The following is a 15,202-nucleotide window of genomic DNA, read 5'->3' on the forward strand; positions in this document are numbered from 1 at the left end:
GGTTCTAATGGTCATTAATTGGCGTTTTCAGGAAGGGCTGCCATCCCCTCCCTCTACACCTCCAGTTCCGAGCCGAACCCCACCCTCTCCTAACCCCTACGCCGCCACGCTGCAGCGGGCTCGTCAAGGCGCGGAGGAGCCCGGTGCCAGGGCGCGGCGGTCCCCAGGCTCACCTGGCGAGGCCAGGAGCACCTTCGCCCCGCAGCACTGGAAGCAGTGCAGCAGGGACTTGCCGCGGATGTTATAGTTGAGGCACGCCATGGGACAGCCCAGCTTGGCCAGCCCCAGCCACAGCCATATGTAGGCCGGTTCGTTGCCCAGGAATATGGCTACGCAGTCTCCCTGCCGGAGGCCGAGGCGGTCGCGCAGCGCCCTCGCCACTTGGTTGCTGCGTCGGTCCACCTGCACGTAGGTGAGCGTCTGGTCGCGGAAGAGCAGGAACGGCTTGTGCGGGCTCTCGTGTGCTCTCTCCAGAAAGGCGTGGAGGATGGTGCGCACCGGCCGGCGCTGCCCATAGCTGCGCGCCTGCTGGGCCATCCTGGCCAACCACAGGAAGTAGCTCACGTCCTGGAAGAAGTAGGGGGAGCAGAGTTTCACCAGCAGCGGCAGTAGCAGCAACCCCGCCAGGACCGCGTAGATGATGGGCAGCATGACGGCGGCCGGGGCCCCTGGTCCCTCGAGGGCAGAGGGCGCGCTTCGGGCGTGCAGCGCGGCGGCGGGGCGGGCTCCGGGCGGACGACTGGCTGGCGGCGCAGGGGCGCTCGGCGAGGTGGGGGCGACGGTGGAGTGCCTGGGCTGCCGGCGCCGTTGCGTGCTCTCGGGCAGGTGGAGCGGTGTCTGGACTGCCCGGGTTTCGGGACGCGACCGGCCGGCTGAGCCCGCCCCCTCGTCGGGGTGCAGCCACCTGCGTGCCAGGCCCGCCCCTGCGGTCCTCCCAAGGCGGGGAAGGCGGCTCCGCGGCTCACTGGGGCGTCGGCCGCCTCTCCGCCCGAGTCTGGAGGTCTGGGGGCAAGGCTGGACTCCCCCGTGCTGTGATCTTATCAAAATGGTGACCGTAAGACACCTTAGAAGACGTTGAGAAGATTAGAGGAGATACTGCAGGCGCAGGGCTAGTGTTATTTATTGCTGCCCGAATAGAGTGCCTTATAGAGACGACAGATTATTATCAGTAGAGAACCTTCTAAGTAGGAGACAGTCCTATGGTTTATTAGTAGCGGGCACCAGGTGCCACTGCCAAATCAGAATTCCATCTCTCCTTCCTGGTCCTGGGGGCATTCCGCCTACTCTCTGTTTCTCACGTTTGCTTTCCGACACCCCGCACCCCGCCGGACCCCGCCCAACCCCCAAGCTAATTGCCAGGCGGGCTCTTGTGACAAAGAATTCAGGGGTGAACAAAAGCGCCTGCGATTGCCGCCTCCCGCTCATCCCAGCCCCTGGGCAGTGAGTGAGGATGGGACGCTCCAATCCGAGACGTCCCTTCGGCCCAGCTAGCCCAGATTAAGCTTGAGGTAGCGCCACACTGCCCCATGAAACCAAGTTCCGGTGAGGTTTTGATTAGTTATAATACGTTGTTCTTTAAGTGATCTCCCCTTCCCCCCTCCTTGTATGTTGAAAATTCTCAAGTATTGTCAGTCCAGTTCAATTCAGTTTACTAGTGGCTCCGTGAGAAACTAGCACAACACAGGAAATTAAGTAAAAGTTATTGGCATTTCTCAGAAGCCATTTCTTTTTCTTTTTTAAAAAAATACACCTTTGGGCTTCCCTGGTGGCACAGTGGTTGAGAGTCCGCCTGCCGATGCAGGGGACACGGGTTCGCGCCCCGGTCCGGGAAGATCCCACATGCCGCGGAGCGGCTGGGCGCGTGAGCCATGGCCGCTGAGCCTGTGCGTCCGGAGCCTGTGCTCCGCAACGGGAGAGGCCACAACAGTGAGAGGCCCGCGTACCGCAAAATAAATAAATAAATAAATAAATACATAAATAAATAAATACATACCTTTATTGCAGTATAATTGCTTTACAATGGTGTGTTAGTTTCTGCTGTGCAACAAAGTGAATCAGTTATATGTATACATATATCCCCATATGCCCTCCCTATTGAGTCTCCCTCCCACCCTCCCTATCCCATCCCTCTAGGTGGTCACAAAGCACTGAGCTGATCTCCCTGTGCTATGTGGCTGCTTCCCACTAGCTATCTATTTTACATTTGGTAGTATATGTATGTCAATGCTACTCTCTCATTTTGTCCCAGCCTCCCCTTCTGCCCCTGTGTCCTCAAGTTGGTTCAGAAGCCATTTCATTTAGGGTGAGCCTTTCTTTTAATTTCCCTTAGTGCTGCTTCTATACAGAGTGAATACTGGCTGCTTGCTACAGAGAAGGGTCAGGATTTAAGTAAAGCGGCATTTTACTCTCTTCCTCCTCTGTCTTCCTGCATTCATCCATTTTATTCTTTTGAGACAACCACAAGTAATGAATGCTTACCCCTCCCAGAAGCTCTGCTAGGGGCTTCCCTGTATGATATTTTTGGAACCTCACAGTCATCTAAAGATGGCACTTTCGTGCTCATTTATAGACAGGAAAGGGACGCTGAGAGAGGTGAAATAAGACAGCTAGTAAGTGATGCATGGGATTTTGGAATTGGTATCTTTTTGTTCCCAGGCCCACTCTTTACTGTAGCAACATGTTATGCTGTTCTCCTATTCTGTGGATTTCTATCCATGTTTTCTTTTTCCTTTAGCAATTTTATTTTTTCCCCCTTTCACAATCTCCCCTTCCCCCATTTTTTAATCCCCCTCTTTTTATCCCTGGGACCTGCTCTAGCAACCCTTTCCCTTTTCCTGACTCTTTCATGGCTAATCCAGCTACTATCTAATGACTGGTTGCGTCATTGCCCTGGGGAAGAGCCGGGGGCCTTGGTTATCCCTGAGGAGAAGGCTGTAGTGTAAAAATAGAGGTCAGGACAGAAGCCATTCTGTAGTGCACCTCTTTTTTCATGTTGAAGCTAGAGCCAGCCCTCCTTTTCCATCCCAAAGCCACCTGGTCCCTTCATGACTAATCACTTCAGTGTAGCCTCCTAGACCTCTCTTGTGTTGTTCTTAAGCAGCTACTCTTTCCCGAGTCCTTGATTGCCACAAATAACCACTTTCTCCTCTCTTACTCTGAGGATCACTTTAGCCTTGTGCATCCAGTTTTTCAGCTGCAACTGAAAGAGAACAACACCCAAACTGGCTTAAGCAGACACAGGAGTTTGAGACTCAGAGTCCAGGGGTAGAATAGGCTTCAGGTAAGCCAGTTTCCCTTTCTCCATTTCTCTGCTCCGCCTCCTCTGTTCTCAGGCTGGTTCTCCCCTCATGGTCCAAAGATGGCTGCCAAGCCCTTAGGGGTACCTGCTTCCAGTGTCGACTTCAGGCAGAAATGTAAGATTCTTTTCCGTAGGAGAAAAAAAAGGAAAAAAAAAAAGGAAAGAGAGAAAAAAGAAGAAAGAAAGCTCTTACTGGGTTATGTGCCTGTCTTTGTGGGCTAGGGGGAGAGAAATGCTGATTGGTTTAAGCCAATCAGGGCTCACCCATGGAACTGGGGGTACAGTCAATCCCACCTACACCATACTATGGAAAAATCAGGGTCTTATTAAAGAGGAAGTGGGGAGAAGAAATGAATTTGGGGAAACAATTAGCTAATGTTTGTTATATGTACCTTGGAACTCTTTTTCCCAATGGTTCTAGCTTCCAGCCTGGGTTCCACTTTGTGCTCTACCACCAGCCTAATGGTCTTCGTGGAAATTTTGCTATCATCATCTCGCCAATGCTCAGTTATCTTCAGTGACCCCCTCATTGCTTCCCATCCTCTTCCACTCATGGCGTCTATAGACAATTGTCATATTTGTACAGCATACTAGAACACATCTGGGCTGGAGCTGATCAGATGCCTGGGTCCTGCCTGGCTCCCTTGAGGAGGGAGAAGATTGGTAGCTTAGCACATTGGTTACCCATTCTAGAAACATCTGCTGGGATGCTCTGGTTTATAAAATGAAGTTCAAACTTTAATTTCTGGCTCTTCTGATGCTGACTTGAACTTTCACTGCACTCAGTTAACAAATATTTATTGAGTTTCTACTATGAACCGAACATCATGAGGCACTAAGTATTTGAAAATGGATCAAAACTTAATTGCAACTACTCCTTTTCAAGAACACTTTGGTGTGAAGAGTCTGGTCTGCACCCTCCTAAAAATGCCCTGCATATTCCTCTTTGTATGACTTTGTTCTTGCCTATTTCCATCCCTGAACTCTCCACCCCTCTAAATCTCAACTCCTTAAGGCAGTGGTTCACAGATTTCTGGTTTTCTCAGTCCGGTAGCATTTCAAAATAAAGTACCAACTTAAAAAAAATTCCAGTAAAATCAGCTGCCCCTAGCCAACTACAGTCTGTTTTTATTACTATTTCATAAAAGAATGACATTTTTAGCATTAAAAAGGAAAGTATAATATCTCTTATATGTGGAATCTAAAAAAATGGTACAAATGAACTTATTTATAAAACAGAAATAGAGTCACAGATGTAGAAAACAAACTTATGGTTACCGGGGAGGAGGGGCGGAGGATAAATTGGGAGACTGGGACTGACATATACACATGTACATATATAAAATAAATAACCAATAAGGACCTACTGTATAACACAGGGAACTCTTCTCAATACTCTGTAATGACCTATATGGGAAAAGAATCTAAAAAAAGAGTGGATGTATGTATATGTGTAACTGATTCACTTTGTACACCTGAAACTAACACAACATTGTAAATCAACTATATTCCAATAAAAATTATAAAAAAGGAAAGTATAACTGAACCATACACTTAAAAATGGTTAAAATGGTTAATTTTATGTTATGTATATTTCACTACAAAAATATACACAAAAAAAGGAAAAATACACACAAAAAGGAAAGTATAGTCCTTTTCGAGGAAGGATGAAGACAACATTATACCAACATATAAAAAAGGTAGAAATTAAAATATTTTTGAATGCAGAAAAAATACAACTTTTATTGGTTTATTATCCATAGATATTATTTCTATGTAAGTTTGAATGTTTAGAAATACAAATTCAATAGTGAAGCATGAATTGAACCAAACCTCTTGGACTTTGATATAACTCAAGATTGTTTTATCACTGAGGTCTCAAACGTGGAGCTTCCTTACCTCACACCCTTAGTGAGGCTGCCTAGTCCCCTCTGCTCCCATGCCCCCACAGCCACTGAGCCTACCTGTTACCTTCATCAAGATTCTAGTGCCTTCCTGACCAGTCACTTCAGCCTCCTGGACTCCTTGTTTCCTTAAACTTTCTACCCAGAGCACTAGGTTACTGCAAGTGCCCACTCTCTTCTAACCCATCCTGAGGCACTGCAGGAGGAGTTCAGGAGACAGATGTGATAACTGGAGCGCACGTTGACACCTGCTAAACTGGGTCAGGACTTCCCTGATGCTTCACCCCCATTCGTTCATCTCTGCTGGTGTCTTAGGGAAAGGCTCCCAGTGGCAGTTCTCAACTCCTTCTATGCCCCCAATCCCAACCTCAAATTCTGTATAAAAGCAGGTGGTCTCTCCTCCTACTTTATGGTTCTCAAACTTTATGGGCATCAAAATTACCTGGAGAACATGCTAAAACACAGCTTACTAAGCCCCACCTGGAGAATTTCTGATTCTGTAAGTCTTGGGTGGGGCCAGAGAATTCACATTTCTAAGAAGTTACCAGAAAATGCTGTAGCTTTTGGTCCAGGGACTATACTTTGGGAACGATTGATTTAACCCAGTGGTTTCCCTGCTGCTCAGCAGAGCCTGAGGACTTCTGAGGAGCCACTGAGGAAAATTCATTGCAGAGCATGGGAAGGGGACTCTGGGACACAACCCAGCTCCAATCAGGGGAGCTTTATGTATATCTGTTTTCCATATTGGACTATCATGTAGACTTCACATGAAAAGAGTGTTCCTATAACCTTTTCTTCTAAATACTCCAGCCTATGTGGATCTATCCCTTGTACTGGACTTAGAAACCTACCACACAGCTTGGCTCTTGATTATTTCATGACTGTCAGTTTTGCTTTCCCAATTAGGATTCAGTTTCCTGGAATGAAGTAATGGAGCATGAGCCTTGAAGTCAGAGGACCTGGGTTCAAGTCCTCGTCTGTCATGTATTGGCTGAGGACACTTAGGTAAGTTACCTGAACTCTCATAGCACCTTGTATTAATTTTGTAGGCCTTGCGGCACCTAATGCACAGAAACTATTGTCAACAAAAAATGTGTAGGTTATGAAGCCTGTTGCTTATGTAATGTTACTTAGTACAGATAGGAAGTTTGTGTGACCAATCCATTCAGTGGTTTATAGGAAGATTCACCTCTGACTGTGTTGTCTGCCATGAATCAAATTGTATTTCTTGAAATGTAGGTGCCTGCTAGCCTGTTGAATGCCTAATGTAGTAGCATGCAGGTACAGATGTACAGGATGTGTAGGGAAAAGGTAAGAGTCTTGTGAAGATGGAGTATACTGAGATTAGCCTTTCTTTTGGAGAATGAAGGAAAGGAGAGACTGAAAACAATTGGTTGTTGGTTTTAGAGATGAGGGAGTAGGGTTCCCCTTTTTTTTGCATCCCAGTGATGCTTACTAACTACACAATCAAGACAAAATACAATTTGAGAAAAAGGCGTTTGCTCTCATTAGTTCTAATCAGAATGCCTTTGATTTGGTGTTGAATTCTAACTGAGGGAAAATCCTAGTGAATCATTATTGCTTCTAGTGCTAACATGCTTGCTTCATAAAATTTGGTTTCAACCCTCTCTGTCCTCTTTCAGTATCCCACAACCTCCAGCTCCCTGTCCCAGTCACAATGCACTCTTTTCCATTCCTGAATGTGTGGGTTACTTCTTTACCCCTTTGCCCTTCTCTTGTCTTGCAATATCATCTTCTTGCCTACTTCTTAAATGTAAAAATTTCTTAGGGTGTGTCTTTACCTTTCTTCTCTCTGTCTCCTCCTTCTCTCTAGGTAGCCTCATCTATTCCTATTGAGGCTGAGGGATCCCAAGTCTAAATATTCAGCCGTCACCTTCTCCTGAGTTCCACATCTGATTTGTTATGGTGTACTGAATACCTCCATATGAATTCATTTATTCAGTCATTCACTTATTAATTTATTCATTTAGCATTTATTTAAAGTGCACTAGATGAACACTACTTCACAGTGAAGCAGATAGGGCAGATATTATTATTCTCATTTTCAGGTCAGTGAATTGAGATCCAGAGAGGTTAACCAATGTGCTGAAGGTCAGACACAGCAAGTCAGTTATGGAGCAGGGATTATGACTCAAATTTTCTGATTCCTATAGGCACTGGTCTATAAAGTGTTGTGGGCTGAATGGTGTTCCTGCCACAAACCCTCAGTTCTGTAATCATTTCCCCCTGCCCACTGCATGGATGCTGCTTAAAATGGTGTCTTCCATTACTTTATGGCATGTGATTATTTCCTTCTCCCTGCAAATCTTTCAGCTTCGGCTTTCTCCTTGCTCAATTACAGACCCAATTTTCTAGCTCATATTCTTTTTTTTCATATTCATATTTTTTATTGAAGTATAGTTGATTTACAGTGTTTCAGGTGTATAGCAAAGTGATTCAGTTATATGTGTGTGTGTGTGTATATATATATATATATATATATATATATATATTCTTTTTTAGATTCTTTTCCATTATAGGTTATTATCTAGCTCATATTCTTGAGATAACAAATCTGGTAGCCCAAACAAATCACCCATATACATGATTGTGTAGACTTCTTAAAGCAAATATCCATAGGCTGCTGTCCAGCCTATAGATTACTGCAACTGAATAAGGTGCACAGTCTTGGTCCAATCAGCTATGTGTATTCGTGGAGATGTATGGAGGTGGGGAAAGGGAGGGGGTGGAGTCTCCCAGTTCAAAACATGGTCACTGTTCAAGGTACTCAGTTGTGGAGGCTTGGCAGTTTTCCGCTAAAGGGACTATGGGCATGGTAAAACACATTAATTGGCTTGTCTTATCTTTCTCTTCTGTTTATTTCAGATTATAATGTCTCCACTGAGTTCTCTCTGGCTACTATACACAGCAGTCATGGATGACTAGTTTCTATTCACTAATAAATAATAATTTATAATTGCCATACTTATGTGGCAAGATTATTTGTGTAGATCCAAGTCTGATATCATAGTCTTTCTGTCTAAAGAACTTCTCCTAACTTTTCTTGAACTGTAGATCTCCTGGCAATAGATTCTTTCAGCTTTTGTTTTTCTGAAAAAAGTCTTTATTTAACCTTCATTTTTGAATGGTATTTTCACTGGGTAAAGAATTCTGGTATGAATAGTTTTATTCTTTTGGTACTTTCAAGATGTCACTCTGCCGTCTTCTGGTTTGCATAGTTTCTAACTGCTGTGTTTCTTTTTTATTCCTGATAATTTTTAAAAATTATTTTTATTTTAAAATAGCACAGGAGCATGGTTAAAAACTAAGAACAATAAAAGTCAGAGTGGAAAACCATGCAAAGTAAATGCTCCTCCCTTCTGAACCCCAGTCCCTCAGGTTCTTCTGGAGGCGATCGCTGTTAGCAGTGACTTGGTGACATACGTAAACTTTGTTCAGAGTCTTCAAAGATGAAAGAATGTACCTTCTATTCAAGAGAGTAGTCCATAATGAATTTAAGTTACACAATTAGTAGGAATGACTGAAAGAGTAGAAATTACCATGAATGGCAAGTAGAAGAGCATGGATTTTCTTTGAAAGATTTTTGAACAGAAAGCTGTTAGACCTGATCACAGAAATGTGCTGGAAATATTGCAGGGAGGAGATAGAAGTAGACTGTTGAGATGAGTCCAAGGCAGTTTATTGAAGCCTCTGCACTTGCTTGGAATTTTCTGTTAAGACATAGGCACAAAACTTATGTTAATAATTAAGCTTCCAGGGCTTCCCTGGTGGCGCAGTGGTTGAGAGTCCACCTGCTGATGCAGGGGATACGGGTTTGTGCCCTGGTCCGGAAAGATCCCACATGCTGCGGAGCAGCTAGGCCTGTGAGCCATGGCCGCTGAGCCTGCACGTCCGGAGCCTGTGCTCTGCAATGGGAGAGGCCACAACAGTGAGAGGCCCACGTACCGCAAACAATAACAAAAACAAACAAAAAAAATTAAGCTTCCAATTATGAACTTTATGCCAGACCCTGTGTTGAGTGCTTATGTATCTTTTAATGTAGTCTTCCCAATGGCCCTCGAGAGTATACATTGTTATCTCTGGTTGATAGATAGGAAAACTGAAAACAACTGGTCAATGACATATTCAGGATGGAATTAAGGTTTGTCTTCCTCCAAAGACTATGCAAGTGAACTCCTGCATGAATATACCTTCCTAGTTGCAAGGCATGCTTCCATCCTCCCTTTTTCTTACTGTCCAGTGATCTGTGCCTACACTTCTTGCTCCTCAGAGATAGCTGTCAAGATCTACAATCTGTACAATGGGTATCAAGTAGGAAGGACCATGACTGGTTTATTTCTTATCTTTTTGTATATCATTTATTTTTTTCTGGCTATCTTCAAGATTTTCACTTTATCTTTGGTTTTCAGCAGTTAGACTAGGGAGGGTTGTGTGTGTGTGTGTGTGTGTGTGTGTGTGTGTGTGTTTGTGTGGTGTTTAATTTGTCTTGATCAGGGGTCCATGAAAACCTGATGTATAGTTTGATGTCTTTCATAATTTTGGAAAATTTTTGGTGATTATCTCTTAAATATTTCTTCTGCCAATTATTCTCTCTCTTTCCCCTCTATGGTTCCAAATATTCATATATTGGGCCATTTGACATTTTCGAACAGTTTTTGGATGCACAGTTTTTATTCACTTTCTTTTTTTGAATTTTTGAATTGTATTTATTTTTCTATACAGCAGGCTCTTATTAGTCATCAATTTTATACACATCAGTGTATACATGTCAATCCCAATCGCCCAATTCATCACCCCCCACCCCCACTGCCACGGCCACTTTCCCCCCTTGGTGTCCATACGTTTGTTCTCTACATCTGTGTCTATTTCTGCTCTGAAACCAGTTCATCTGGACCATTTTTCTAGGTTCCACATATATGCGTTAATATATGATATTTGTTTTTCTCTTTCTTACTTCACTCTGTGTGACAGTCTCTAGATCCATCCACGTCTCTGCAAATGACCCAGTTTCCTTCCTTTTTATGGCTGAGTAATATTCCATTGTATATATGTACCACATCTTTATCCATTTGGCTCTCGATGGGCATTTAGGTTGCTTCCATGACCTGGCTATTGTAAATAGTGCTGCAGTGAATATTGGGGTGCATGTGTCTTTCTGAATTATGGTTTTCTCTGTGTATATGCCCAGTAGTGGGATTGCTGGGTCATATAGTAATTCTATTTTTAGTTTTTTAAGGAACCTCCATTATGTTCTCCATAGTGGCTGTATCAATTTACATTCGCACCCACAGTGCAAGGGGGTTCCCTTTTCACCACACCCTCTCCAGCATTTGTTGTTTGTAGATTTTCTGATGATGCCCATTTTAACTGGTGTGAGGTGATACCTCATTGTAGTTTTGATTTGCATTTCTCTAATAGTTAATGATGTTGAGCAGCTTTACATGTGCTTCTTGGCCATCTGTATGTCTTCTTTAGAGAAATGACTATTTAGGTCTTCAGCCCATTTTTGGATTGGGTTTTTTTTTTTTTTTTTTTGTGCGGTACGTGGGCCTCTCACTGTTGTGGCCTCTCCCGTTGCAGAGCACAGGCTCTGGACGCGCAGGCTCAGCGGCCATGGCTCACGGGCCCAGCCCGTGGCATATGAGATCCTCCCAGACTGGGGCACGAACCCACGTCGCCTGCATCAGCAGGCGGACTCTCAACCATTGTGCCACCAGGGAAGCCCGGGTTGTTTGTTTTTTAATATTGAGCTGCATGAGCTGTTTATATAATTTGGAGATTAATCCTTTGTCCGTTGTTTCATTTGCAAATATTTTCTCCCATTCTGAGGGTTGTCTTTTCATCTTGTTTGTAGTTTCCTTTGCTTTGCAAAAGCTTTTATGTTTCATTAGGTCCCACTTGTTTACTTTTGTTTTTATTTCCATTACTCTAGGAGGTGGATCAGAAAAGATCTTTCAGTGATTTATGTCAAAGAATATTCTTCCTAAGTTTTCCTCTAAGAGTTTTATAGTGTCCAGGCTTACATTTAGGTCTCTAACCCATTTTGAGTTTATTTTTGTGCATGGTGTTAGGGAGTGTTCTAATTTCATTCTTTTACATGTAGCTGTCCAGTTTTCTCAGCACCACTTATTGAAGAGGCTGTCTTTTCTCCATTGTATGTCCTTGCCTCTTTTGTCATAGATTAGTTGACCATAGGTACGTTGGTTTATCTCTGAGCTTTCTATCCTGTTCCATTGATCTATATTTCTGTTTTTGTGCCAGTACCATATTGTCTTGATTACTGTAGCTTTGTAGTATAGTCTGAAGTCAGGGAATCTGATTCCTCCAGTTCCGTTTTTTCCCCTCAAGACTGCTTTGGTTATTTGGGGTCTTCTGTATCTCCATACAAATTTCTGCATCTATATTCATGAGTGATACTGGTCTTTTTTTGTAGTATCTTTGTCTGGTTTTGGTATCAGGGTGATGGTGGCCTCATAGAATGAGTTTCGGAGTGTTCCTTCCTCTGCAATTTTTTGGAAGAGTTTGAGAAGGATGGGTGTTAGCTCTTCTCTAAATGTTTGATAGAATTCACCTGTGAAGCCATCTGGTCCTGGACTTTTGCTTGTTGGAAGATTTTTAATCACTGTTTCAATTTCCTTACTTGTGATTGGTCTATTCATATTTTCTGTTTCTTCCTGGTTCAGTCTTAGAAGGTTATAACTTTCTAAGCATTTGCCCATTTCTTCCCGGTTGTCCATTTTATTTGCATCAAGTTGCTTGTAGTCTCTTAGGATGCTTTGTATTTCGGTGGTGTCTGTTGTAACTTCTCCTTTTTCATTTGTAATTTTATTGATTTGAGTCCTCTCCCTCTTTTTCTTGATGAGTCTGGCTAATGGTTTACCAATTTTCTTTATCTTCTCAAAGTACCAGCTTTCAGTTTTATTGATCTTTGCTATTATTTTCTTTGTTTCAATTTCATTTATTTCTGCTCTGATCTTTATGATTTGTTTCCTTCTGCTAACTTTGGGTTTTGTTTGTTCTTCTTTCTCTCATTCCTTTAGGTGTAAGGTTAGATTGTTTATTTGAGTTTTTCCTTATTTCTTGAGGTAGGCTTGTATTGCTATAAACTTCCGTCTTAGAACTGCTTTTGCTTCATCCCATAGGTTTTGGATTGTCGTGTTTTCATTGTCATTTGTCTCTAGGTATTTTTTTATTTCCTTTTCAATTTCTTCAGTGATCTCTTCGTTTCTTAGTAGTGTATTGTTTAGCCTCCATTTGTCTGTGATTTTTTTTCCCCTGTAATTGATTTCTAATCTCATAGCATTGTGGTCAGAAAAGATGCTTGATATGATTTTAATTTCCTTAAATTTACTGAGGCTTGATTTGTGACCCAAAATGTGATCTATCCTGGAGAATGTTCCACGTGCACTTGAGAAGGAAGTGTAATCTGCTGTTTTTGGATGGAATGTCGTATAAATATCAATTAAATCTATCTGGTCTATGGTGTCATTTAAAGCTTGTGTTTCCTTATTAATTTTCTGTTTGGATGATCTGTCCATTGGTGTGAGGTGTTAAAGTCCCCCACTATTGTGTTACTGTCTATTTCCTGTTTTATAGCTGTTAGCAGGTGCTTTACGTATTGAGGTGCCCCTATGTTGGGTGCATATATATTTATAATTGTTATATCTTCTTCTTGGATTGATCCCTTGATCATTATGTAGTGTCCTTCCTTGTCTGTTGTAACATTCTTTATTTTAAAGTCTATTTTACCTGATATGAGTATTGCTACTCCAGCTTTCTTTTGATTTTCATTTGCATGGAATATCTTTTTCCATCCCATCACTTTCAGTCTGTATGTGTCCCTAGGTCTGTAGTGGGTCTCTTGTAAGCAGCATATAAATGTGTATTGTTTTTGTATCCATTCAGCAAGCCTGTGTCTTTTAGTTGGAGCATTTAATCCATTCACCTTTAAGGTAATTATTGATATTTATGTTCCTATGACCATTTTCTTAATTGTTTTGTGTTTGTTTTTGTAGGTCCTTTTCTTCTCTTGTGTTTCCCACTTACAGAAGTTCCTTTAGCATTTGTTGTAGAGCTGGTTTGGTGGTGCTTAATTCTCTTAGCTTTTGCTTGTCTGTAAACCTTTTGATTTCTCCATCGAATCTTAATGAGATCCTTGCTGGGTAGAGTAATCTTGGGTGTAGCTTCTTCCCTTACATCACTTTAAATATATCACGCCACTCCTTTCTGGCTTGTAGAGTTTCTGTTGAGAAATCAGCTGTTAACCTTATGGGAGTTCCTTTGCATGTTATTTGTCATTTTTCCCTGTTGCTTTCGGTAATTTTTCTTTGTGTTTAGCTTTTGTCAGTTTGATTACCATGTGTCTTGGTGTGTTTCTCCTTGGGTTTATCCTGCCTGGGACTCTCTCTGCTTCCTGGACTTGGGTGGCTATTTCCTTTCCCATGTTAGGGAAGTTTTTGATTCTAATCTGTTCAAATATTTTCTCGGATCCCTTCTCTCTCTCTTCTCCTTCTGGGACCCCTATAATGCGAATGTTGTTGTGTTTAATGTTGTCCCAGAGGTCTCTTAAGCTGTCTTCATTTCTTTTCATTCTTTTTTCTTTATTCTGTTCCACAGCAGTGAATTCCACCATTCTGTCTTCCAGGTCACTTATCTGTTCTTCTGCCTCAGTTATTCTGCTATTGAGTCCTTCTAGTGTATTTTTCAGTTCATTTATTGTCTTGTTCATCTCTGTTTGTTTGTTCTTTAGTTATTCTGAGTCTTTACTAAACTTTTCTTGTATCTTCTCAATCTGTGCCTTTATTCTGTTTCTAAGACCTTAGATCATCTTTACTATCATTACTCTGAATTCTTTTTCAGATAGATTGCCTGTTTCCTCTTCATTTAGTTGTTCTTGTAGGTTTTTATCTTGCTCCTTCGTCTGCAACATATTACTTTGTCATCTGATTTTGTCAAACTTACTGTGTTTGTGATTTTCTTTCTGCCTGCTTCAGGATCGTAGTTCCTCTTGCTTCTGGTGTCTGCCCCCTGCTGGATGAGGTTGGTCCAGAGGCTTGTGCCGTTATCCCCTTGATAGGGGGTTTGATTCGTGTTGTGTTGATAAGAGTCTGCCCTAGATATTGAGTGGGGCCTCCCCTTTTCTCTGTGGTTGTCACTGCCCTGTCAGGTGCAGGGTCTGCTCCCTAGTTGTTGGAGTAGAGGTCCCCAGATCTGTTTCTTAGCTGTGTTTCTGATCTGCAGTGTGAGGTAGGTGGGATTGGAGCACTCATACTGGGAAAGCAGCCACTGAGCATTTCTCCACTGGAACTGTTCACCCATGATTGTGCTCCATTGTGTCCCCTTTCACCCATTGTGTGGGTTCACAAAATATACTGTTGCTGGAACTGCTCTCAGTCCTGCCTTAACTGTGGGTACACTGGCCAACGGCCCTGGTGACTCTCAGGCATTGTTTTCACCCGGCCAATGGCACAGGTCCACTAAAGTTAGGTCCCAGGACTGCAGTCGCTGTGCACCTGAACTCACTGTGGGAGCTATGTAGGCAGCTTGAACTCTGGTCTGGCCCTACCTCCATGTGTACGTGCCCACAGAGCCCACAGCTACTAAAGCCAGACCTGTGAAAGGGGGTTTGACTGGTGTTGTGGTGACCAGAGCCTGCACTGGATATTGAGTGGGGCCTGAAATTCTGTTCAAAGAATTTATACTGAAACAAATCGTTATGTGAATATAAGTTTCCTAAGACAGAAATCAATGTACAGATCTTTCCTTGAGTTTTAATTATGTTGCTTTAAAAATGGCGTAAGTTAAATTATATTCCAGAATTTTTCAGTTAGTCTTATTTGCAACACCTACTATAAAATTGTATGTGGCTGAGATCGTCACTCTTGCAGAATAACAGTCTCCATAATACTTCATGTCATATTCAAATGAATGTTTTCAGCTCTTGCAAACCTTTTAAATTTCTTTTAGATTTCTACAAACT

General features: G+C 42.7%; 1 protein-coding gene across 1 annotated transcript in view; it reads right to left on the reverse strand.

The window, feature by feature from the left end:
- Nucleotides 1–832, reverse strand: part of SLC27A2 (solute carrier family 27 member 2) — a 53,233-nt gene extending 52,401 nt beyond the window's left edge. The window contains exon 1 of the mRNA XM_081227186.1: nucleotides 174–832. Within this exon, the coding sequence (XP_081083312.1) occupies nucleotides 174–651 (478 nt within the window). The 5' untranslated portion in view covers nucleotides 652–832. The remainder of the gene's footprint in view (nucleotides 1–173) is intronic.
- Between the last annotated feature and the right edge of the window lie 14,370 nt (nucleotides 833–15,202).

Source organism: Mesoplodon bidens, assembly GCF_964165515.1.
Source record: "Mesoplodon bidens genome assembly, chromosome: 3".
Classification (NCBI taxonomy): domain Eukaryota; kingdom Metazoa; phylum Chordata; class Mammalia; order Artiodactyla; family Ziphiidae; genus Mesoplodon; species Mesoplodon bidens.